This window comes from Podarcis pityusensis (assembly GCF_964106645.2).
Source record: "Podarcis pityusensis genome assembly, chromosome: 5".
Taxonomy (NCBI): Eukaryota; Metazoa; Chordata; class Lepidosauria; order Squamata; family Lacertidae; genus Podarcis; species Podarcis pityusensis.
Window position 1 is genome coordinate 9,040,499 of NC_138032.1, and position 26,233 is coordinate 9,066,731.

The 26,233-nt window shown below is 43.0% G+C and overlaps 1 protein-coding gene across 1 annotated transcript; it reads left to right on the plus strand.

The window, feature by feature from the left end:
* MCCC1 (methylcrotonyl-CoA carboxylase subunit 1) lies at nt 1-26,031 on the plus strand. The gene is made up of 19 exons (XM_081007946.1): nt 1-248; nt 5,396-5,442; nt 5,944-6,083; nt 6,987-7,082; nt 8,819-8,940; nt 9,706-9,853; nt 11,946-12,067; nt 13,497-13,608; nt 14,653-14,734; nt 16,170-16,297; nt 17,162-17,345; nt 17,564-17,673; nt 18,238-18,454; nt 18,709-18,795; nt 20,455-20,504; nt 20,852-20,989; nt 21,839-21,946; nt 23,520-23,591; nt 25,795-26,031. The coding sequence occupies exons 1-19, from the start codon at nt 181-183 to the stop codon at nt 25,912-25,914; spliced, it is 2,151 nt and encodes a 716-aa protein (XP_080864072.1). The 5' UTR covers nt 1-180; the 3' UTR covers nt 25,915-26,031.
* The last annotated feature ends 202 nt before the right edge of the window (nt 26,032-26,233 follow it).

The following is a 26,233-nucleotide window of genomic DNA, read 5'->3' on the forward strand; positions in this document are numbered from 1 at the left end:
GAGGCGGGAACGGAAGAATTCGTTCCCTCGGCCGGCCGAAGGGCGCTCCCACTTCCCGCGTCCTCCTCCTCCTCCTGGGGCCGCCCATGCCCTGCCTCCTCCCGGGCCCTCCTGATAGGCCCCTCCGCCGCCGCGGCCCGGCCTCCCGTTCCCGCCCGGCGCACCTCCCTCTCAGCAGCCATGGCGGCGGCCTCTGCTCTGGCGGCGGCGGAGTGGCGTCTCCAGGCCCTGCGGGGGCTGCAGTGCCCGTGAGTGCGGCTGGGCCCCGGCAGGGAGGACGGGGCGCGGAGCGGGAGACGAAGAAGGGAGGCCCTGCAGGAATGGACGGGCAAGGCCGACGCCTCGGGGCCTCGTCGTGGGTGCGGGGCGGGGGGGAAGCTGAGCCGCAGCATCCCTCCCCCTCCCCGCTTTTCCTTCATCCGGAGGGGGAAAGGGACGAGGCTTCACCCCGGGGCTCGGCGGCCCCAGAGAAGAGGGCGCCTCTGAGCACGTGCAGAGTGCATTTTTATTCCACCCTCCAGTCCGCAATAACAAGCAGGACACTCCCGCATGTCTTTCGTCCGAGGCAGAGTAGAGCAGGGATACTTCCACTGTTAATTTCCACAAAATTGCTGGGTTGGTATGGGGTGGGGGGCGTGTGTGTTATGTTTGTGCGCTCACAGTGAGGGGAATGGGAACCCTTCTGAGTAATAATAATAATAATAATAATAATAATAATTAATTTATACCCTTCCCATCTCGGTGGGTTTCCCCAGCCACTCTGGGCAGCTTCCAGCAAAATATTAAAATACAATAATTCATCAAATATTCTGAAAACAGTTCTCTCATTTAATAAGAAGCAGCTCTGGCTTCTTCAGATCTTCCAGATCTTGAAATAAATAAATACAGGTGTCCCAGGGCCAGATTTCACCTGACCAGCTGGCAGCTTGAAAGGACATTGGAGGAATGTGTGTATGTTGTCCGGGAGGAAGCAAGATCTGTTTTTCTCAGGCAAAGTGTTACTCAAGAGGTATCGGAAGGAAATGTTTGAAAACTGATGAATGACTGTTATAGATAGAGAGAAGAGGATTTACCCTACTTGACTATTTTGTGGACAGGTTATAACAGGCATAGGCAAACTCAGCCCTCCAGATGTTTTCGGATTACAACTCCCATCATCCCTAGCTAACAGGACCAGTGGTCAGGGATGATGGGAATTGTAGTCTCAAAACATCTGGAGGGCTGAGTTTGCCTATGCCTGGGTTATAACAATGTATAAAAGCCACAGCAGAAATTGGTAATTGAATAGGTGATGTGTAGGGGGTGGAAAAGAGATGAATGTATTTTGAAATGATAGTTGGAAAAGTTATTTTACTGGGAGCAGCAAAGGAAGGGGGAAAATAAATTATGGAAGATCAATGAAAATAATTGGCAAAAAAATGAAAGGGCATTGCTTCGTGGCGGTAGTGTTACTATAAGCGGTTTGCGTGTGGAAAACCATAGGGTCCCGGTGATGCTACAAAGCATTGCTGCCAACGAGTGGGTTAAGTTTTTGTGTTTTTGTCTGCAGAGGCTGGCTTGCATGGGAAACGGTTGCACAAGGATGGCATGGCTGCGTGGGGCAGCTGGAAGAAGGGTGGTGGTGTTTGGATGAAATGGACCTTAGGGCTGTACTCTTATGTTGCTGGATTGGCATGGGTAAACAGTTCCCGTCATCTGTAAAGAGAGCCAAGCAAATTCCTGCATTGCAGGGGGCTGGACTAGAGGACCCTCGGGGGTCCCTTCCCACTCTACAATTCCATGATTCTATATACTCTTCAAGGACACAATGGAGGAGCTTTTATGGGATCAGGCCAGAGGCTCATCCAGTCCCACCATTGTGTCCTTACAGTAGCCAGCCAGTTGCCTCTGGGAAGCCCACAGGCAGGACATGAGCACAACAGCGCTCTTCACACCTGCCATTCCCAGCAATCGGTCAGAGGTTTACTGTCTCCAGCAGTGGAGGCAGAAAGTAGCTATTGTGGCTAATAGCCACTTACAGTGATACCTCGCAAGACGAAATTAATCCGTTCCGCGAGTCTCTTCGTCTAGCGTTTTTTTCGTCTTGCGAAGCAACCCTATTAGCGGATTAGCGCTATTAGCGGTTTAGCGGCTATTAAAGGCTTAGCGGCTAAAAGGCTATTAGCGGCTTAGCGGCTTAGGAAAAGGGGGGGGAGCGAAAAAAATTGCAAGACTCGCAAGACTTTTTCGTTTTGCGAAGCAAGCCCATAGGGAAATTCGTCTTGCGAAGCGCATCGAAAAACGGAAAACCCTTTCATCTAGCGGGTTTTTCGTCTTGCGAGGCATTCGTCTTGCGGGGCACCACTGTATAACCTAATCCTCTGTGAATTGGTCTGAACTTCTTTTAAAGCTACCTGTTTGCTGGAAGGAACCAGACACCCTGAATGGCTCGTCCTTGTGGAAATTGTTGAAGGGGTGTAGGATTTTGCCCTGGGATGGCCAGTCCAGTAACATATGAATTCAAAACAACTAGGCAGGGGTGTAGTAGGACCCAAGCAGCTGCACCCTATAGGTGAGACAATATTGCAACCAAGCTTGGTGGGATGAGCCCCATCACTGGCTTTCAGACATCTGATAAGGCAGCTTTCTGTGCTCCTAATTGAAATCATTATAGACCGGGCATACTTTTTGAGATGGCATAAACAGTATTTCCAAATTTGGCCTCAGCACAGGAAAGGCAATGGAACACTGACTGTCTTGTTCTCTGTTCTGGGGAACCCCAGCCAGATGGGCGGGGTATAAAGAATATTATTATTATTATTTGTTTCCTAGCCTGGAATTTCATACTTCATGCTGTATACTGAGCTGACATTTCTGTTGACTCCCAAGATTTCTCTTTTGTTTGTTTTTTAAATGATATTTATTGAGAATTTTTTAGAATTACAAAAAAGAACAAAGCAGAAAAAGAAAAAGAAGAAGAAAAAAAAACAAAGAAAAAACAAACCACATCAAACAATACATATTCAAAAAACAAAAATACACAGCAAACACACAAAAACAAATCCATCATTCTCGAATCCTCAACTTTCATTACCTTCTTTCTTTGACCTCCTCCTCCTCCCTTTTTTTGTATCCTAGTTGTTAATTGTCGCAGAAAATCCTTTCCATATTTCATAATATTCTGTCATTACATTACCTTAATCTGTTTTCATCTTATCTTATAAAGAACCTTAAAGCTTAAAACTTAAATCTTATTTTTACCAACTTCTCATAACCATAATATTCTTACCTAATTCTTTAAACATTTTTGCTAAAGCCAAGTAATTTCGTTCCAACATTTTTCTAACATTCATCAATTTTATAAAACAATCCTAGTAATAAAAAAAAGCAATAAAAACAATCCAATCTTTATCCAGCGTCCCTTCCTCCTGGTCACGGGTTTTGTCAGTCCTTTTTATCCCATTAATCTAGCGCATTAACCTGGTAACCTTATATCCGAGGCCCTTAAGTCCCTTCCATGTCCCTTCCACGGCTCTTCTTCATATTCTCCTTTCACTCGTGGGAACTCCAGCTTGGCAATGTTTTTGACCCTTTTCAACAAATCAGCCCCTTTTCCATAGTCCAGACTAAACTCCATGTGGTATTTAAAAACATGTTTCAGAATCCCTCCAAAATTAAGAGCCCCCACAGCCCCAAACACCTCACGGCCCATTGCCAGACTTGAAAAGTCCAAACATCCCTGCATAGGGAGGTCTATCCAACCCCCCATTTCCACACCAAACGAAACTTTGTCTTTCCAAATCTGGCTTTTTCCAAGTTCATTTGTCAAATCCAAAAGCTCATGTTCCTGCAAGGCCACAGCTCCCTCCATCTCTGGCGCCCAAGATTCAGCAACATCCTCTTCTCTCATCTGTTCTGTAAGGGCACACTCCTGATTTAATTCCTGGGTGGGCTCCATATAGTTTCCCACTGCCTGTTCAAAAATTCTGATCGCATCAGTCATCAAATCCGTATTCTCATTTAATTGTTCCAGTAGGGCATTTGTTTTACAGAGAGCACACAACAGAGCTTCTGAATACATTGTCCTTCAAGGTCAAAAGTCTATTCCCACGATTGTAATCTGTAACAGCTGCAAGCTCTCTGGAATTGGTTACAGTTTCACAGTCTCCCTCTAGGGGGAAAACTTCTATTAGTTCTTTCTTTTAAAGACAAATCTGCAACAAAGTTTCCTTTTTCAGATATCTTGTCAATATTTGTCCCTTTAAAGTGCGAAAGGGAACAGTGGAATCACTGTTTCTCTTCTTTTAGCTAACTGTCAAAAACGTTTGTCTCTGGTCAATGAGCTTCAAAAAGACGTCAGTCCTGACACCCCGCTCCAGGATCAAGACGGTGGAAAGTTACTTTACTTTAAACTCCCTTCTGCAGGTTTAAACAGTCCAAAAAAGATCCCCCTTCTTCTCCTGCTTCTGAAGGGGGTTCAACAATTTTAAATTATGAAAGTTAATCTTTTAGAAGCGATTTTCTGAGCTCTAGTTTACCTTGTCTTTGCTTTAATCTGTCTACAAAGAAACAGAAGGCTGACTTCCTGTTTAGACCTTCCCGTTTCAGTGCCAAATTGAAGTAAATTTTTAAGTCCATTTCCTTTCTGCTCGCAAGTCCTTATTTAAAATCCAATTGTCCGAAATTTAAGTACTCACGGGTGATTATTTTAGAAGCCAAATTGTCCCAGGAAAAAGGCAGCGCTCTCCGACAACGGCTATGCGGCTTCGCTCCACGGAAGAAGCAGTTGACTCTCAGCACCGCGCCACTTCCCCCTCTTCGCTTCAGAGCCTGTTAGTGGGTTCCTTTGCGGGTTGGGGAGGCGCTAAGGGTGCCCACCGAGTCCCATGGTCACAGGCTTCATCCGCCTGTGATTTTTGAAGGGGTCCCCGCTTCGCCGTAGCGGAAAAGACCCGTTTCGCGTGGAGCTAGTCCCTCCAGATCAGAGGGAGTCCGCCATTGCCGATGGCGCCACCCCGGAAGTCTCCAAGCGTTCTCTTTTGGTTAGTTACCATCAGTTCAGACAACGCCATCAGCACATAGGTGAAGTTAGGGTTGTCCCTATGTCCATTACTTTACACTTAACTTACATGGAACCACACTTGACTCTTCTTCTCTGTCTTGTTCTCAGCCATGTAGATATGACCAAGTGTACATTTTAAGTGCTGCGTTCACACAGCTATGTTCTTCAGATCTGTTGTTACCATGTACTAGCTCAACTGCAAAAGGAATTGTTAAAGATCAGTCAGGTTTTTTCTTTCTTATTGGGTTCCTCTACCCTTAACAATTGTACCCAGCATTTTATTTCCACCCCAGGAATAGCTCTATCGGCTAAATTTCTACTTTTGTTTTATACTATGCTGTTTCCCTCTTACAGAAAATGGATCTGGACAGCAAGAGTCAGAAAATACTCTTCTGCAAAAGGTGAACTGTTTGGATTAATGTATTTACGGGGGGGGGGGAGTGTTTTTAATGTTAACATTTTCGAAGCATCAGCTCTGCTTTTAAAAAATTAATTGCTCACCCTGGGTGCTTGCATCTGAAAGTTTTATTTGCAAAGAGCTTGCTGAAGTTTGGCAAGCAGGTAGATGGCAACAGTATTTCTTTACATATTGAGATTTCCTCTAGAAAGGGTAAATCCAGATTAAATGGGAGAAATACACAAGCTGACATTTCGATGGTAACCATATTGTGTTGATGCTGTAAAAAACTAGGATGCGCAAGGAGCACCCATCTCACACAAAAAAACCCCACCTCTGCAAGCACCCACTTCCTTAAGCGAAGAAGCTTTTATTCATGATGTGGAAGACATGTTAAAAATAATAGGAATGAAGTTGTGCTACTGTTAGCAGTAACAATCATGGTTTAACACTTTTGAAACTTATTTTCTCCTTTTCTAAAACAAACAAACAAACAAACAAACAGGACAAAGAAATATTGAGAAAGTCCTTGTGGCAAATAGAGGTGAAATAGCATGCCGAGTGATGCGGACTGCCAGGAAGATGGGAGTGAAATCTGTGGCCGTTTACAGTGATGCTGACAGGAATTCAATGCATGTAGCAATGGTAAAACACACATTCGTTAAAACATGTAAGGGGCCAACCCTGAAAACAATTGTGAAGAAGCGGAATTAAGTTGAACGTGCAAAGCTGATTTAAACTGAGTCAGATTGTTGTTCCAGATGAAACTGGGTTGTCTGTTCCTCCTCCTCCCCTCCATGTGGCAGATTTGTACCCCAGAGTTTGCAGGCGTCAGCTTTCCGATTGTAAATTGAAGTGACTTCTTTTAAAAGAAAGGGACAACTGAACTTGGAAGAAACAGAAAATGCTTGTACAGTCATACCTTGGTTTTCAAACAACTTAGTTCTCAAACCTTTTGGCTCCTGAATGCCACAAACCTGGAAGTGAGTGTTCCAGTTTGCAAACTATTTTTGGAAGCCGAACATCCGATGGGGCTTCTGCAGCTTCCAATTGGCTGCAGGAGCTTCCTGCAGCCAATCAGAATCCGCGCTTTGGTTTCCGAACATTTTGGAAGTCGAATGGACTTCCGGAACGGATTCCGTTCAACTTCCAAGGTACGACTGTAGTAATTAATGCAAACATTTCCACATCTGGAAACTAATGACTCAGTCCTGCTTTATTTGTATCTAGCCTTATTCCAGTTCCCCAGAATATGTTGGAAAGCCAATATACAGATTTATTCTTAATTATATTGCAGACTCAAGTTAAGGGCTCTTTCTTTTAAATTTTCAGACCTACACAGTTTCTTATGTATAAGTCTCTGTATACTCAGTGGAACTCAAAGTAGTCTATAAATTCTGATTCAATTGCGGTTCTGCTGTTTAAGGTCCCCCCCCCCCCCCCAAAGAAAAGGCGTCTTGGAATGTAGCTCTAAAATTAGCTGTTCTGCAATTGTCTGAAATGTAGCCAAATAATAATGTAAACACAGGTCCCTTTATTTCATTACAGGCAGATGAAGCGTATTTCATTGGCCCAGCACCATCTCAGCAAAGTTACCTGTCCATGGAAAAGATAATGCAGGTGGCCAAAAAGTCAGCAGCGCACGTATGTATTATAATTCGCTTCTTCGTTCAACCTGCTTATACATGTATTTTTAAATGGATGTCAGCTCTGGATGCTATTCAGTATTGAGTTTTACGGGGCAGCCAAGGCCTTAGGAGCAACTTAGCACAGAGTTTTGTAGTTCCACAGTTGAAGAGATTCTCAGCATGGTAAATGTGGGGTCCTGCATGCATCATTTCGACAGTTAGAAAGACATGAACTTCACTTTAAATCAGAAAATTTTCCTTGGATCCCCCACAAGACATTAGGGGTTGCCTTCCTGTTCGCTTTTGCCTTTCTCCACTAAAGCTACTTGTGTGGCTCATCTGAACTTTACGGGGAGTGTGTTCTCTCACGCGCTCCTCCTTGTGTACCTAAATCAGCAGGAGAGGCCCTGCTTCATAATGCCTTGCGCGTTGCTGAGGGGAAGTTGGTGAGGATATGGGACGGGACTTCATTTGTGATGGCACACAGATTGTGGAATTTGCTTCCACATAAGGTCCACCTGACTCCCTCCTTAGTGTTTTCCACCAGAAGCCAAGGATATCATTCTAAGAATCCCAGAATCATAAAATTGTAGAGTTGGAAGGGACCCCAAGGGTCATCTAATCCAACCCCCTGCAATGCAGGAATGTTTTGCCCAACGTGAGGCTGGAATCCACAATCCTGAGATTTTGAGTCTCATCCTCTAATCTTAATCATGAGCTTTCCCATTCAGCTAAAACATTGCTATTTTCTTTTGACTCTGATATTCCAGTTGGTTTTGTTTGTTTATACATTTGCTGGTATTTTAGCTTTCATTTTAAGTTTGTAAGGTTGTATGTCTAGCTTTTTAAAAAAGAAAATAGAAAACATGGATTGTGTGTTTATTTCATAGGTTTGTTGTTTTATTTTGCTGCTTTGAATGCCCGTTTGGTGGAGAAAGCTGTAAACAAATGGTTCAAATTAATTATTAGGGCTTTAGCTACATAGGGATCTGCTTTATACCAGATCAGATTTCTTCTCCATCCAACTCAGCATCGTCTGCTTTGACCAGCAGCAGCTCTCCAGGCAGAGGACTTTCCTACCACACTTCTAATGAGAGATGCCAGGAACTGAACCTAAGTTATTCCACATGCATTGAGCTGTGGTCATTTCCCATAAAGCTGAGCTAGGGAAGGCTGTGTTCTTGCAGCACTGCTGATGCTCCTGCGGTGTTCTGCGCTTGGGCAGAGCTTAGTAGTTGCATCCAGCGTCCTGGTCACACTTCAGTGACGCAACATGTGCTAACTGAAGCAAATGAAAATTTGTGCATTAGATATAATAGTATAGAACTTCGTGTGCCATAAGCCACAGGCATAGGCAAACTCGGCCCTCCAGATGTTTTGGGACTACAACTCCCATCATCCCTAGCTAATAGGACCAGCGGTCAGGGATGATGGGAGTTGTAGCCCCAAAACATCTGGAGGGTTGAGTTTGCCTATGGCTGCCATAAGCAGTTAATAAAACGGTATTTCCAGTATCCAAGCCTAGAACTTGATTCTACGTTCCTCACTGACTTTCAAAGAAAGCTACAAGAAACCAAGGCAGACTGTGGAGCATCAGAATGTCCTTCTGATTAACAATATCCTTCAGATATTAGGTCACTGGATTTGGGGCTCTGTGCAGCTTCTGAAATAGTTAATTGAGGGAAAGCTCATGCAGGGCAATGTGAGACCTGCCAGTCTCATACAATATGCCCTTGATACTTCCTGTTTTAGGCTATCCATCCAGGCTATGGCTTCCTGTCAGAAAACACAGAGTTTGCAGAGCTCTGCAACAAAGAAGGAATCATTTTTATAGGTCCTCCTTCATCTGCCATCAGAGATATGGGCATTAAGAGGTACTCTGTTTTGCTTCACGGCTAAGCCTTTTTGTACAGGGATGTTTACTATAATGGTTAAGATGGTTTTGGGTCTGACTGTGATGGTGCTTTACCAACCTAGTGCTCGCCAGAAGTTTTGGACTACAATTCCCATCAGCCCCAGGTGCTGCAGCTGATGGGAGTTGTAGTCCAGAGTGTCTGGAGGTTACCCAGTTTGGGCAAGGCTGGTAATATAGCCTTGTGTTTGGGCTCCCCCGTCCCCTCTTCTGTATGTGCAATGAATTAAGCCTACAGCGTTGTCACTGGTCTGTGGGAATGACCACAAAGTGATATGGTGAACCTCAGCATGGAAGGAAATCTGACTGTGTACAAGGCTGTAGAGCAAGACTAGAATCAAGTTTCAAAGCGTGACATGGCACTTTTCTTATGCAAGCATAAAATTTGTGCTTTTTGAATTTAGCCCTCATAGAGTTGTGGGAAGAACTCTATAAAGAAAAATAAAACAAACAGGAATTTCCCATCTGCTAAAACTGTTTTAAATCTCATGGGCTGATCAGATAAGCATTTTATATGCTGCATGTTCACATACCGGCAAGTTCTAGTTTGCCCCCTTGTGGCTTCCCAGCATGCATACATGGCAAAGGATACAGTTCCTTTCTGTATGAGAAAATTGTAATGTTGGTAGCAGTCCTAGATGGTGGGAATAAAATGCAGACGATGAGATGTGTAACAATAAGCCCTCACTGACATTGCCACTGAGTATCGAAAAATATTCTTTTGAAGCACTTCCAAGGCTATCATGTCTGCTGCCGGGGTTCCTGTTGTCGAAGGTTACCATGGTGAAGATCAGTCTGACAATTGCTTGGAAGAGCAAGCCAGAAGAATAGGGTATCCAGTCATGATCAAAGCAGTTCGTGGAGGTGGAGGAAAGGTAAGGGCAAAGGAATTTGATCCTCAGCTGATCTACTGTACAAACAGAACAGAGCAAAGATCTTCAGCTCCAGTAAATGAATGCTTAAGGTGTAATGTGCCAATCACTGTGCCAGCCTGACATCTTGGACCCTGGTCACGCTACAAAGTTATCCTATATGCCAAGGGTGGCTAATCTGTGGTCCTCCAGATGTTGCTACACCACAACTCCCACCAGCTTCAGCTGGCATGGTCAATGGTTAAGGATGATGGGAGCAGTTTTAGCCACATCTGGAGGACCACAGAATAGTCAGTCCTGCTGTGCATTAATAGTGAACTCAACCTCTTTGTGAGAATCTATGTATTCAAACAGCACCATTCATATTCAGGTTTGCAGGAATACAAAAAAAATAAAAATAAAACCCTTATTGGGGGGAACCTAAAGGGACACGGGTGGCGCTGTGGGTTAAACCACAGAGCCTAAGGCTTGCCAATCAGAAGGTCGGCGGTTCAAATCCCCTCGATGTGGTGCGCTCCCATTGCTCGGTCCCTGCTCCTGCTAACCTAGCAGTTCGAAAGCACATCAAAGTGCAAGTAGATAAATAGGTACCGCTCTGGCGGGAAGGTAAACGGCATTTCCGTGCGCTGCTTAGTCATGCTGGCCACATGACCCAGAAGCTGTATGCCGGCTCCCTTAGCCAGTAAAGCGAGATGAGCGCTGCAACCCCAGAGTTGGCCACGACTGGACCTAAGGGTCGGGGTCCCTTTACCTTTAAAGGGTTTGGGGGCAGGGGCAAGCATGCAACAGGACTTCAGAAGCTGCCTAATGAGGACTGTGGCTGCTCAGTGGGCACAGAATGCTGACAGGGGGAACAGAAACAGAAAACCAGGGAGGCGCAGGAATGGCGTGTCCTGGAAAAGACATGATGACTAGATGACTGGTGGAAGCATGAGCCAGAGCACTCCATGTTGCAACATTTGCATGTGGGCCTCAGTTGTCTTTTATCCTTATTTAAATTGCTCGCTGTCATCTCTCCATTAGCACCAGGGCTTGTTGTTGTTGTTTAGTCGTTTAGTCATGTCCGACTTCGTGACCCCATGGACTGGAGCACGCCAGGCACGCCTGTCTTCCACTGCCTCCCGCAGTTTGGTCAAACTCACGTTAGTAGCTTTGAGAACACTGTCCAACCATCTCGTCCTCTGTCGTCCCCTTCTCCTTGTGCCCTCAATCTTTCCCAACATCGGGGTCTTTTCCAGGGAGTCTTCTCTTCTCATGAGGTGGTCAAAGTATTGGAGCCTCAGCTTCAGGATCTGTCCTTGCAGTGAGCACTCAGGGCTGATTTCCTTCAGAATGGATAGGTTTGATCTTCTTGCAGTCCATGTGACTCTCAAGAGTCTCCTCTTACACCATAATTCAAAAGCATCAGTTCTTTGGCAGTCAAACTTCTCCAAGGCTGAATTACTTGGTTTCATACAACTTTGCCATAATGCATGTTTTGACCATGGCGGTAATGCACCTAATAGGAAAGCGTGAGACAGTGGTTGCCAGTTTGGACCCTCCTCAAAGTTATTACAACTATATGTTATGTGCTCAGTGGCACCTGAACAGTAGCTGATTCAAAGTTAGTGCTTGTCGGAGCCAGCCGTTACAAGCGGCGGAGTTTAGCATAAAATAAAGACACAGAGAGCCAGCAATATTTTCATGATGGTATGAGCAGCTCCTTTCGAACTTCCCTCTCCTCCTGCAGCTTCTTTATTATCCTTTGTCTCTCTCCAGCCGCATGGCCGTTTGCCAATGTCTCACGTTACCTCATCCGGTCAAGGCTTTTATTGCCCCCAACACCATATAGGGTCATCACTGCCCAGAGGAAACACAACTCCAATACATTCCAATACATTGTAAAGCTCAGAGTGCTGGTCAGCCGAGGTCAGGGGGCACCCTGCAATATTACAAGCCTTTACCGTGGCTTTATGACTCCCACAAGTGCTTGCGTGAGTGATGCATCCATATTGTAAACCAACCTAGCAAAAAAGGATTTGGGACATCCTATTGTTTTTCACTCACTAATTTTTGCTCAGTATTATTCTAATATACTGGTTTTATCACACCGTAGGGCATGAGAATTGCTCTTTCTGAAAAGGAGTTTAAGGAACAATTGGAATCAGCCAGGAGAGAAGCCAAGAAGTCTTTCAACGACGATGCCATGCTGATAGAGAAATTTGTAGATAATCCACGGTAACCAAACCATCCATCTGCTTGTAATCTCTTTAATGAGTTTGTAGAACGAAAGTAGGAGAATTGATGGGGGGTGTCTCTGAGTGTGCGTCCTATGGCAGGTGAAGCATCAGCCGTGAATTTGCCCCCCCCCCAAAAAAAAATATCTCAGAAAAGCATGTTCGGGACATTTGGTAGGTGCACAGCACTCCTGCTGCCCTGGAAAATCCAGCCCTGGCTGGAGGGAGGTCAAAGCTTGGGTGGCTGTTGGGGTGTTGAGCAAGGGAAACTGAAGATGCCTGATAGACTATTTCCCTCGAGCTCTTGGGGCATGGCACTGACCTCCCCTTGCTGGGTGAAGAATTTATGATAGTAAGAGATGCAGCTATCTCACCCACCCCCCAAACCTCTTTCTCTTATCACTTTTTTCCCACTTCAAGTTACTTGCAGACCACAATGTATAGTACTGTATATTTTAATAGTAGCAATGACTATCTATTTAGAAGGCATATTGCTGGGTTGTATGGTGCATGCTACAGTAGACTTCACTACAGTATAAAATATTTCAGGGTTATAGTGATCTCTCTAATCCGAGTTAACAATTGTGAAGCCCCCTTAAAGCAATTGCAAATCACAGGTCCTTCAAGATAACAGTTGTGAGAACAAAACTTACATACACTGATAAAGCAGGCAATAATAGTTGATTTATATGTGTATACTTTGTTATCTGGTAGCCTCGTGACACATAATGTGTGAAAATGCATTCTGAAGTGTGGAGTATTGATTTCAATATATTAGTGATAATTATCCTGGAATATACTCTGGCCCTATAGACATATATAGTTGTGACAGTGCAAAGTGTAGCTTGCTATCAAAACTTCCTAAAGGGGGCACTTTAAGTTCCAGGATAACAGTTTACTACAATGCAGATCACATGCTTGGTTGTCTTTCAGATCCTTCCGTTCATTTAGGGTTTTTAGCACAAGTTAACAAGTCAAGACCTAGTATGTGATATTGCAAACATCAGACACATTGACCTTGTTCTGAATTGCTGATTGAATTCTAGATCTCTCTGATAACTTACTACTATTTAAAAACAAAAGTGTGCTTTTGATAAATGTTTGCTTAAGTGCACAGACCTTCCTTTTCCTAGAATATGATGTTAGAGATTAGCATGTTTAAAGTTATTTTAAGTATGATGAAGGGTAGAAGAAAACACTGATCTTCCTGAAGTTTAACATTGTTTCCAATTCTGAAAAATAAAATTATCTTTAATATATGATAGGTTGTGCTAGTTGTCTTGAAGTGGCACAGACTACCGTGATGGAATAATGCACTTTGCTCTTTAAAAAAATGGCACTAATGCTTCATTGGCACTGATGGACATGAACCTTTATTCATTAATATTTACATCTGAACCTTTATTTGTTAATTTTTACACCCGAAACAGGCATGTAGAAGTTCAGGTATTTGGAGACCAGCATGGCAATGCAGTTTATCTGTTTGAAAGAGATTGTAGTGTACAGAGAAGACATCAGAAAATTATTGAAGAAGCTCCAGGGGTGAGTGACTAGTTTCTGAAAAGGTGATTGAAATAGATGTAAGTGCCTTTTTTGGTTTACTTTATTAACATATTTTTTGTTTTTCACATGTGATAACAATGGCTTCTTGGTATATATTATTATTTTTTGCAGAATATAATACTAGTTTCAGAGACACCCAAACACTTCTAACATGGGATTTTGTGTGTGGTTGGTTTTTTTTTTAACCACATTGAGTTTGGAAATCATGATTGCTACCCCAGTATCCTGTTGCTAAACTGTATAGCACATGCACACACTTCTGAAACTACTAGAGAAGCTACTTTTTCTGGAATGTTCTGTTAGTTTATCTGGGGTATTCTGAGCTACCTAAGCTATTCCTGAAATGTGTTTTATACTGGTGATGCCTCATTGGTTCCACCATGTCTCTATTATGTTCAGCTTACTGATGACTTTGTAACTTATAAAGTAGCACTCAGTGCGTTGGCAGCTAAGAAGATCAGGAGGAAAGAACTAGATAAAATAGCGGTCCAACTGCAAAGGGGATTCGGATACAGTATTTAATTTGGCACATTTTACTAGAGAATCTTCTGCTATTCTGCTTTATGCAACAAACAATCTTAGTAGTTGTGACCGTGGTTTATATTGTATGTGTGGTGCCTGATGATTTTTATGGTTATTGCTGTTTTTCCTTTTGTTATTTTTCTGAATGATGCCATGGCCTATGGCTAACGCAATAAAAGTCTATGATGATGATGATTATGTTCAGCATGTGGTTCCAGAAGACTTTATTTATTTAAGCCTTCCGTCAACATGCTTATATTTAAAGGGGCTGGATATTTTTCTTTACAGGTTTTTTAAATCATAAGAGTACAGTTAGGTGATCTGTTCTGGTACACCTTCTCTGTAAGGTTTATTTTATATAGATGAAATGTGGCTTGAATAACTGCATGTGAAAAGAAGAGGGGTTTTTTAAAAATCTGTTTTTCCCCAGATAGATGATACCTGCATGCAAGCACATAAATGTGGTATAAATGTAGTAACATCATTTCAACCTTTTCTTAGCCAGGAATTAAGCCTGAAGTAAGAAGGAAACTTGGAGAGGCAGCTGTCAGGGCAGCTAAAGCTGTGAACTATGTTGGAGCAGGTATTGCAAACTTAACTTCCTTTTAGTGCTGTATTTAGTTTCACATATGTTTCACATATGTACCCATAGTTTCACATATGTACCCATATGGGAGGCATGTTTAGAGGAAGGCTGCTTTAAGTAGAATGGTAGAGTTTATAAAGTGATTCTAGCTCTAATTTGGGTGGTTAAAATTCTAAACTGCAAAGGAAGGATTAGAAAAACACCACCCAGAATAATATTGTCTGTACATTTATTTATTTTTTCAATCTAGACGTGAAGTCTGCAGCCACAGATTTAGCTAGCTATTTTAAGTGAACATGTAAAGGTCACTCATCTTTATCTTTGTGGCTCTTGGCTGTGTGTTCCCTTTCTCTCTGCCCTTTCATTCCTTGTTGCCTTTCCCCTCTCAGTCTCCTGTCTTTTGGTTTTCTTTTCATGCCCTTCATAATTCCCTGCACCTTGTACTTTTATTTTCCTGGGATGTTCAGCCCGGACACTGAGATCCAGCACCGAGGGCCTTCTGGTGGTTCCCTCACTGCGAGAAGTGAGGTTACAGGGAACCAGGCAGAGGGCCTTCTCAGTGGTGGCGCCCGCGCTGTGGAACGCCCTCCCATCAGATGTCAAGGGAAATAAGCAACTATCCTACTTTTAAAAGACATCTGAAGGCAGCCCTGTTTAGGGAAGTTTTTAATGTTTAATGCTGCATTGTGTTTTTAATATTTGATTGGGAGCCGCCCAGAGTGGCTGGGGAAATATTATTATTATTATTATTATTATTATTATTATTATTATTTTCTGCCTCACTGCTTCTGTCCGGAATAAGGGAAGCTCAGCCAGCCACTGGCCCAATTGCACGCCATTCTAAGCCAAAGCATGACTTAGCACAAATGTACTGCCTTTCAAGGAGGATATCACAACTACTTTGCTTTCCCAGGGGTTTTTAAGTCAGTGCAGTGCAGCAGCCAAGCCCAGGTTTGACTTAGTGTGTCATTCAAAGCCAGGCTCGTGGGTGAGATCTCTTCTCCTTAACCACGATCTGTAGCTAAAGCTTGTCCTATGATTTGTCCTATGGTTGCAGATTATGGTTTGAAAGGCATGCTGTGCCAAACTTTGGCTGTCCTGCACTGTCCCCAAATGCCCAGGGAGGGGCAAAGTGACTGCAAGCTTCTCTTCTGAAGCCAGCTTGTTTGTGTGGTCACAGTAAGCCAGAATCTGAATAGGTTTAAGGCTGCATTTGATTGAGAAATATTTCCACTGGGTTAGGGTGTTATACTTCCTGGAGGATTTCCAAGCTGTTGTTTTGGGTCAGGTTTTTAAAAATATAGTTAAGATGCTTCATATCGACAACAGACAGCAAACTCTGTGGACAATGGCGTTATGCTGGGATCAGTGGGACTTTGTTTAGAGAAAGCGTTTCCACCGCTATTAAATGTACCAATCTTAAATATTTCAGGAACAGTGGAATTTATTATGGATAGTGAACATAATTTCTATTTCATGGAGATGAACACCAGGCTGCAAGTGGAGCACCCAGTTACTGAGATGATCACTGGGACAGACTTGGTAGAGTGGCAACTTAAGGTAAGAGCTTATGAGGGCAGCATCCATAGGAACATAGGAAGTTGACTCATACCGAGCCCAGACCCTTAGTCCTTCTAATTCAGAATCGTCAGTGCTTATTGGCGGAAGCTCTCTATAAAGTTTCAGACTGTGGGCATTCCCAAGCCTACCTGAAGATGCTGGGGATTGAACCAGGGACTTTGTGCATGCCACTAAGATGCTCTGCCTTTGCCTCCATTTGAAGCCAAGCATTGCTTTTTACCAGGAGCGTGGGAAGGTTTCTCCTTGGGACAGTGAATTCTCACTCTTTCTGTCTGGGCTGAAGCTAAATTGGGCATTGAATGAGAGTATGTAAATGCAGTAATATTAGAAGATAAGGATTCATCAACAATGGCATGCGGGAAGTCACTTGAACAAAATTGTATTAATTGGGAAATATTTTGTATAATTGGGTTGAGATCTGGAAAATCAATAAAAATAATTGGCAAAAACGTGAATGAGGATCTGGGATAGACTTGCTTCAAGTTATTCCACTGTGTGAGTGCTTTCCCACACAACGTTTGCTACAGTCTGACATGATAATTAAAAATGGGAAGGATTAGCTAGTTGCAGGTATTATAGAATTCAATCTGTTGCTCTGTAGATGGTTTGTGAATGAGAGTTTAAAGCAGGAATTGCCAACCTTCTTTTCTGTCTGCTGTACAGCTGTCAAAGGCACAAGAACCCTCTTTTTTTGTGCAGTGTAAACCCTAAACCTCAAATACTTCAAGGATTTCTACTACTCAGATTTTGCTGCGTGATTTTTTTGTGATTCCTTGATACCCTCACAGTCCAAAGACACTATTCTCAATCCTGTAGAAAAAGCAAAACTCTTTTTCTTTACAGGTTGCTTCAGGGGAGAAGATTCCTTTGGCTCAGGAAGAGATCTCTCTTAATGGACATGCTTTTGAAGCTAGGATCTATGCCGAAGATCCAAACAACAACTTCATGCCGGGGGCTGGACCCTTGTTGCATTTGTCTACACCACCCTCTGACAGTTGCACCAGGATAGAAACCGGGGTAAGACAAGGTAAACTGAACCTCCTTGCTGCAAATTAGTGTCAGGGACATTCTTTTTGCTTTAAGGGGGCGATCGTAGTTTCAAAACCAAAGGGGATGGTTTACTAGTCTACCCTTTGCCTTGACCAGGTTTTCCATACCTGACTAAAGGAAGTAACGGGGTACGAACTGACTCCTTTTTAAGTTACTCATTCTGGCAAATTGCTTCCCCAACTCTTCCTATTTCAGGGGATGAGGTTTCTATATACTATGACCCAATGATTGCCAAGTTAGTCGTTTGGGCAGAGGATCGCCAAGCAGCGTTAAGGAAATTAAGATACTGCCTTCGGCAATATAATGTAAGTGCAGACGACATTATGATTTATAAAGTTTGGGTCCTATCCAGTGCTTTTCCTCTGGGGGGATGCAGGGGTACCCCTAAACATTTTGTGTTGCCCTGACCAACAGACCAGCTGTCTCTGCAATAGCAGCACGGACTGGACATTTGTCATTCTCCCTGCTGGTGCCCAGGGAGGGGAGTCTGGGGCAGCCGTGGTGGAGGCGATGGCAGTCCTCCTCCTTCTCCTCCTGCCGGGCTAGAGCCAGCCAGTGAGTGCTTGTCCCTCCTTGTTCAAGCCAACCCCGCCATCGCCATCGTTCAAGCTCCGCCACCTTGAGTCCCTCGTCTGGGGGTTGGGGGGGAGGAAGAGGGGGAGCAGCCAAAATGAGAGTACCCCTAAACATTTTTAAAGAAAAAAATCACTGGTTCTCTCTGATAAAGTAGGGGAGGGAGATCTGTGGCCTTCCGAATGTTCTTGGACCTCATCTCCCATCATCTGTGACTATGCCTGTTGGAGCACATGACTGCGGCAAATGGCTTGCCTTCACCTGGTGTGCTTTCTTTGTTCCCTTTCCCTCGGCAGATTGTAGGGCTAAGCACCAATGTTGATTTCTTGCTGGACCTCTCAGGCCACCCGGAGTTTGAGGCTGGAAATGTTCACACCAATTTTATCCCACAACATTACGATGAGCTATTTCCACCCAAAGAGGCAATATCTGAAGTGGCCTTATGCCAGGCAGCGCTTGGACTCATACTGAGGGAGAAAATTGTGACCGACACTTTCAGAATGCAATCAGGAGGTAGGCTTGAGGCATCTTTGGCTTTTTAGAATCCTTTCTGTTACAGGGAAGACTGTGCCGTGTGTGTCTACTCTCCCTCCTCCTCTCTCTCCCCCCCCCTCTCTTTCTTTTATTTATTTGTTTCACATTCATAAGCAACAATTTTCCAGATCCTATAATTGCTTACAAGCAGAATTCTCTGCTTGAAAGAGCTCCCCCATTCATTTCAGTGGAGCATTAACTGAATCTTTCTCCCTCCATTTTTTATATTCCAGATAAGTTCTCTCCATTTGCATCCAGCAGTGGAAGAAGAATAAATATACCTTACGTTAGAAACCTGACTCTTTTAGATGGTGAAAATAGTAAGTGACTTAGTTCTGAATGCCAAGAATTTGAGTGGCAATCTTTATTCTATAGCTGAGGAGGACAAAGAGACATACAAGAGTACAATAATTCAAAATGCCGTTCTTTTTATGTACATTCGATTGATTTATATAGATCACTTGGCATGTACTTAAACTGCAAGCATGGCCTTTTGTTTTCTTTGTTACTTTCATCAGAGCTGTCCCATATTTCCTGGTTGTTTTTGCAAAGACCTGTTTTGTTCATGCTGTTCAACATTCTCAAAACTTCGGGAAGCAGGCCTTGCCACTACTGCATGCTTACATAGGATTAGATGTGCCCTGGGTATAATACTGAGGGATTTTAGTATTTTGTGGGAGCACTCAGGGCTGATTTCCTTCAGAATGGATAGGTTTGTGGGAGACCTTTTTTGTGCTAAGGGCTGCTTCACCCTGCTGGAAAGCTGTTGGGAGGCTACATATATGTTTCAGTGTTGGATGTGCAGTCACACACCCTTAACACATGCACAGGCACATAGACAGGCACATAGTCATATATGCACAGAAAGCTCTTTCCCATGAAAACTCTACTCAAGTTTCACATTCTGTTTTCTCTAAAGTTTCTGAAAAGAAAGGAAGTTCTCCAACACCCTTCCCTGCCCTGACATGCAAAAAGAACTCAGTTGTCTAAGCAGCACATCTGAACCACGACCCCTCTCTTAAAACAATACATTTCAGGATGCAGTTGCATCCTAAAAATTGATGGCATGCAGTTGCTTTTTTGCGAAATGGCATGCAGTTGCTTTTTTGCACGCTTGCAAGGGGCCACAATTCGAGGCTGAGCCCTAGAAGGCCTGCTTAGGTGCATTGACACCAAGTGGTCATCTGCAACTGGCAGTGACTTCTCAGAAGTTCTTAAAGATCAGCTTGGCCTGTATTGGGGAATGTGGCCTTCTAGGTAGCCTAGTCCTAAGTTGTTTAGGGCTTTAACTGCTAACAACAAAACACTGAACATGGCTCGGTAGCTGACAGGTAGCCAGTGCATATCTACTACAGTGGTACCTCTAGTTACGAACTTAATTCATTACGGAGGTCTGTTCTTAACCTGAAACTGTTCTTAACTAGAGGTGTGCTTTCCTAATGAGGCCTCTTGCTGCCGCTGCGCCGCCGGCACACGATTTCCGTTTCTCATCCTGGGGCAAAGTTCTCAACTCGATTTAACTCTTACAGGTTAGCAGAGTTTGTAACCTGAAGCGTTTGTAACTCGAGGTACCACTGTACGTGTAAAGCTGTGTCTCCCACTGAGCAACCTAGCAGCTACATTTTGTACTTTTCGGCCACTTCTGAACCAGGTGCAAGGGCAACCTCACGTTAGTTTAATTGTGAATCACTGTAGCGGCACAGTATGGCAGAAGGTGGAAGGTGACAAAGGGAACAAGGAGCCCAGACTTGTGGAGAATGGGGAGAGGGAGTGGAGGTGAAACTACTTAGAGCTTTCAACGGATAAATGGCATACAAATTTTAAAAATAAAGATAAATGGAGAGGAGGTGAGCGACTTCAAAGTGGTGTGGCTCAATTGGATGTGCATTATTTTTGGGTTTTAATTCCTCCTCTCCCCTAAAAAAAACCCCCACAAAAAAAACCACTTGGAAGTAATTTAAATCTTTATTTTCTAACAGAAGTGAATATGACCGTAACCTACAATCGTGATGGATCATATGACATGCAGGTAAACGTCCTCTATGTAATTTGAGTGACTTTTTCTGTGTAGTTTTTTGCAAATCCTTTGTGGCCTATATGTATTTGACCCAATCCCATCTCTGTGGACTGAGACAAATAGGATAGAGTTTCTAAGAAGCTTATGGGTGCCTTTTTCCATATTGGTGAGTCTTAATGTTTTCTCCTGTCATCCACCTTTGGAATACAGCATGATCTCTCCATCTCCCAAGCTTATTTCCTCAAAAGTGGTACCTGGACCAGGGAGTTAAAATCCTGTATTCCTGCATTGCAAGAGGTTGGCCTAGATGACCCTCAGGATACCTTCCAATTGTATGATGCTATGTAATTGTATTTCAGATACAGAATAAATCTTTCCATGTTTCTGGAGATCTTTTGAGTGATGGTGATTTGGATTGCATAAGATGTTCAGTAAATGGAGTTGTTCATAAATCCAAGGTGGTGATTTTGGGCGACGCCATTCACCTCTTCTCACCGGTAATATTTTCTACTTAATTTATCTGGAGAATAAATTCACAGCCAGGGAAATGAGTGGTTTTTTTTTAAAAAGGGAAACAATTACAGATCTGGATACATCTATTTACATTTGGGAGAACAGGGACTGAATGTGTGGCTCTAAACTTTTATGTAAGCAGCCCATAATATTCTTGTAACACTTGAAAATTCATAGCTTTAATTAGTAGCTAAGGCTAATTAGTCGATACTGAACTGTTCAATGAATAAATTGGCTTGTAAAGCTAAATGCCTCACATCTTTAAGTCATAAGGATGGGGAGTTGGGGCATGGATCTTAAAATTTAAAAGAATATCCTAAATGACTAGATGTCTGTGTAAGCTCCTGTGAATCAGGGCTGCAATATTTGAAATGTATTCATGAGAAATTACACATTTTTAATCCAGCCCATTCATATTCTTGCTTTATATCATTTCCAAAATATGTGTTGGCTTAGACTCGCATCCTTTTCATACATTATTGTTATTGTTACATCTTGGAAGTAAGTTAAGTCTAAGTAGGCTTGGGAAGTAAATTCAAAATAAGGTAACAAATTACCTTGGTGTTTTCTGAATTACATTGACAACCTCCTTTAAAAAGAAGGAATATTCTGTTGGTGGTCTCAGAAGGCTGCTTTTTCAGTAAAAAGTGATTAAAGGGAATTAAAATGGTTCTCTTAGTGAACATCATGTAAACTCCTTGTCAATAAATCAAGTGTTTAATGTCCATCCTAGTTACACCTGTCATTTCAGGATGTGGAAAATATAGGTTTGTACCAGCTGTAAAAAGTGTTGTTGCGCTCATCTGTTCTTGGCGTATTTTTATTTTCTCCAGGAAGGTAGTGAGCAGATTGGTCTTCCTGTGCCAAAGTATTTATCCGGAGTGGGTTCAGTTGGAGATCAGGGTGGGGCTGTGGCTCCCATGACGGGGACAATAGAAAAGGTAATTCTGGAGGGATCTGTGTGTGGGTGTGGCAGAGCTTTTTCTCTTTGTAAACTGCTTTACAGGTTTTTAAAAACAATTGGCATATGAATTTTATGAAATAAATAAATATATGAGGCGCATTGCCCTTTTGTACCAAAGGTGATGCATTGATGTGTCCTGCGGGTTTCACTCCTGGTTACTTATCATCCTTCCTTACTCTAGAGTGTGGTTGCCTTCAGTAGATTGCTGCTTACTTTGCAACTAGCCGCTTCCTTTAAGCTCCTCTGCTGAAGAATCTTGAGGAATTGCGGCAAAGTCTGGAGCATGTTCTCACTTCATGCAAGGCAATTAGCAGGTCTTTTGAGTCTCCTCCCTCCCCCCCCCCATGTGAACTGAGAATATGGCCAGGAACACACCAGTCTCTCATGCTTGTATGGAAGACACGTAGGGGAATTGAAGACAAGATTACGTTCAAGGAAGCTTGTCCATTGCTATGGATCTTCTCACTGAAGCTCATTGAGTTCCTCAAGTAAATTTCCTGGGACTCCCTTGAAAAGGATTTCTCAGCTGTCTTCCTTCTTCATTGCCATCTGACTGTAATCTCTTTGTCCTCACAACTAGCTGTTGGTCCACATCATCTGCTGTCAAACATTATAAGCCCTCTAGGCTGCATTGCTGTTCTGTGCTGCTGCTTTGTTCATCAGTTTGCTTTGTGGCTTTAGTTTATGATATTATTATTATTATTATTATTATTATTATTATTTGTACTTGTTTTAATAGTGGCATTTTTGTAACTTGCCCTGGGACTATTCCATGAAGGGCCAGGCATTAAGTACGACTCATAAACAAAGATGGCAGGTGATTTCATGTTCTCTAATTCTTACAGCCCGTTTACTCATGGTGTGGATTTACTTGCAACTGGGGGCTCCTCTGGCCTTTTTTTTTAATTGCACATGCATGATGATATGCACTCACGATGCTGCCAGGGTGGTCATACATGATCCCAATTTTCAATATTTCGGGATGCTCATACAGCTTCATGTCCAGTCAGTCCATATACTGTAGTGTCCTGCTGAAATCCTGTAACCACAAATATTCCGGGGGTGTTTTTTTGTCCCACTTTCATTGCGCTATTGCCCCTCCGGACAGCGATGATGTGGTCGCATTGGCGAAGCAAAGCAGAACAACTAAAGCAGAATAAATCCATCATTAATACACTCTTACTATGTCAAGAATATATTGCAGAACACACCTGCAATAAAACACCAGTCTGGAACATACATGTATAGCAAGAGCCATGACCAGTCATCCCTCCCTAGTCCATATGCCTCTATAATACATACGTGGTGATAAATGTTCACATGAACAAATTATATTTTTGGGTGCACATTTTCATAGGTGCACTTTTAAAATGTCACCGTGTTGGGGAAACCAGCTGCAAAGGTAAACTTAGAAAAAGATTGCCATTCTTCATCCTCACACAAGGAATCTTTTGTCCTCTTTATTGCTTTCTGTGAACTTGGAGAGAAACACTATATTTGTATAGGAGGAACGTGACACCTGGCTTCTCACTCGCTTTTCAATTTTTTAGGTGTTTGTGAAAGCTGGTGATAAAGTCCAAGTCGGAGACCCGCTGATGGTTATGATAGCTATGAAAATGGAGGTGAGTATCATAACATTTTAATCATGGAGAAGACAAGAGGGATTTGGTTTTGGTTTATTAGCACATCATATAAACTGACTAGTTGTTTAAGGATTGTGCTGGTTTTATTGGCATGACTGATTTCTAGCTGTAACAAACTGTCCTAATGTTTTCCAGGAGCAAATCTTCCATTGCGTTTGCATGCTGGAATATTCTGTATAGTTTAGAAAAATGATCCCTCGCCCCCCCCCCCCTGCCATTTAAGCATTTCTATTCTATCCAAGGCTTGGTGCTATACAAATTCCAACAAGCAAAGAATCTCTCTAAAAACCACTGCATTTTTTCTTCATAATGCTCCTAGTAATTAATCTAAACCATTGCAGGGTATGCATTTATAACTGTGTTTTGGCCTTGCTGGGTTCCTTAATAATAACCTCAAACAAACTGGCTCAGTTTGCCTTATTAATTGGATTCCACCTTGCGCACTGAACTATTGTTAGGCACTGTTGTAGAGCAGTGTGTAGACAAAAGTGGTGCCGTGTCAGAAATGGTAGAAATCGTAACTTGATGCTAAGTGACCCTTTTCCTCAAGCATTATATCATGTGCGAGCTTTTGACCCATCATTTTGATATAGCCTTGCATGACACACACTTAATTTCTGAAGCCAAAACCCAAAAATATCCTCTTAAGCACTCAGTCTAGCCTTAAAGGTTTGGAGCAGGGGAGAAAAAGACAAAATCTAGGGCAGGTAGATGCAGCTCATGGAAGGCCAGGTGATAGAACCTTCAGCATCCTACCAGAACTTTGGCCAATTTCCCAGCCACCTCTGCCAAAGTAATTAAAATGTGGTCTTCAATAGAATATAATTCGTAATATGCTTTTACAGGTATAAATCTGTGAAATTTGTAGGACAATGATCAGTGCTGTGATAAAAGTGCCCTGGGAGCAGTGCTATCATGGCACCGGTCTGTTTGGGAGGAACGAGAACCTCGGCTGAGTCTGGGTACCACTTCTTCCCCAGCAGACAGTGTGATCACCTGATTGGCTGATGGGAGGATGCCCCATAGCTCTGATGCACCACAGTGCAATAGATAACCATCATTTGCACGGAAAGGGTTAACTTCCCACTCTGACCCATCCTACTCTGCAGATAATTGTTGCTGTGATTGTTGTTGTTTAGTGGTTTGGTCATGTCTGACTCTTCATGACCCCATGGACCAGAGCACGCCAGGATTCCTGTCTTCCACTGCTTTCCGCAGTTTGGTCAAACTCATGTTGGTAGCTTCGAGATCGCTCTCCAACCATCTCATCCTCTGTCGTCCCCTTCTCCTTGTGCCCTCAATCTTTCCCAGCATCAGGGTCTTTTCCAGGGAGTCTTCTTTTCTCATGAGGTGGTCAAAGTATTGGAGCCTCAGCTTCAGGATCTGTCCTTGCAGTGAGCACTCAGGGCTGATTTCCTTAAGAATGGATAGGTTTGATCTTTCAAGAGTCTCCTCCAGCACCATAATTCAAAAGCATCAGTTTTTCAGCGGTCAGCCTTCTTTATGGTCCAGCTCTCACTTCCATACATTACTACTGGGAAAGCTTTAACTGTTGCTGTGATAAGGTTACCTAAAAGCAAAGTGATATGTTCTTATCTGTTGGGATGGAATAGAGGAATCCAATACTGACGCTAGGTAGCTCTCCTTGCCCCCCTACCTTAACATTTCTTCATCCATTGTTGTACTTGGATATTTATCTGTATCGATAAAAATTAAAATTTCTGTTCAGTAAATCAGCATTCTTTCGTTTGAGCCCTGAACCATGGGTTTTGGGTATAATGTCTGCACAGGAATCCTGTACAGTGGTACCTCAGGTTACATACGCTTCAGGTTACATACGCTTCAGGTTACAGACTCCGCTAACCCAGAAATAGTACCTTGGTTTAAGAACTTTGCTTCAGGATGAGAACAGAAATCGTGTTCCGGCGGCACGGCAGCAGCAGGAGGCCCCATTAGCTAAAGTGGTGCTTCAGGTTAAGAACAGTTTCAGGTTAAAACGGACCTCCGGAACGAATTAAGTACATAACCAGAGATACCACTGTATTGGCTTATAGATGATCTGCATATTTTAAATGAGGTGCCCTAATATATAGCTCTTATTTGTACAACTGATGGTGCCAACTTGAAGTTTTAAATAGAGAGACAGTGATTGTTTAGCTAATGTATACTTCTTTCTCTGCAGCATACCATACGGGCTCCAAAGGCGGGAATAATTAAGAAGGTTCATTACCAGGAAGGATCACAGGCCAACAGACATGCTCCACTAGTTGAGTTAGTGGAAGAAGAATCTGAATCTGAATAATCCCTGGTGAATTTCGGTGATGCCTTTTGATTTTTCCCTGATTCTTTTTTATTCCTCAAGAAAACATCTTTATATTTTATTAATTTAATTATTACTAATAAAATGCTATTATAATAATTTGAATAGTTTCTCATCACAACTTTAGACTGCCTCCAAATTCTGTGCTTCACTTGATTACTCAACAACTGATGCAAAAACGGCAGAGTTTTGTGGCCCCTTAAAGACTTAACACATTTATCACTTTCATGGGCTGCAGCCCATTTCACCAGGCACAGGAAGTGTTATTCTGAGTTGTGGGCGCTTTGCGCCTGGTTGGGAT

What these genes read in the sequence shown, in the direction of transcription:
- MCCC1 (XM_081007946.1), top strand. Translation starts at nt 181, where the DNA reads ATGGCGGCGGCCTCTGCTCTGGCGGCGGCGGAGTGGCGTCTCCAGGCC. An exon ending in TTATTGAAGAAGCTCCAGGG is followed by an intron (nt 13,609 to 14,652) that starts GTGAGTGACTAG and finishes ACCTTTTCTTAG; the next exon opens with CCAGGAATTAAGCCTGAAGT. An exon ending in TGTGAACTATGTTGGAGCAG is followed by an intron (nt 14,735 to 16,169) that starts GTATTGCAAACT and finishes TAAATATTTCAG; the next exon opens with GAACAGTGGAATTTATTATG.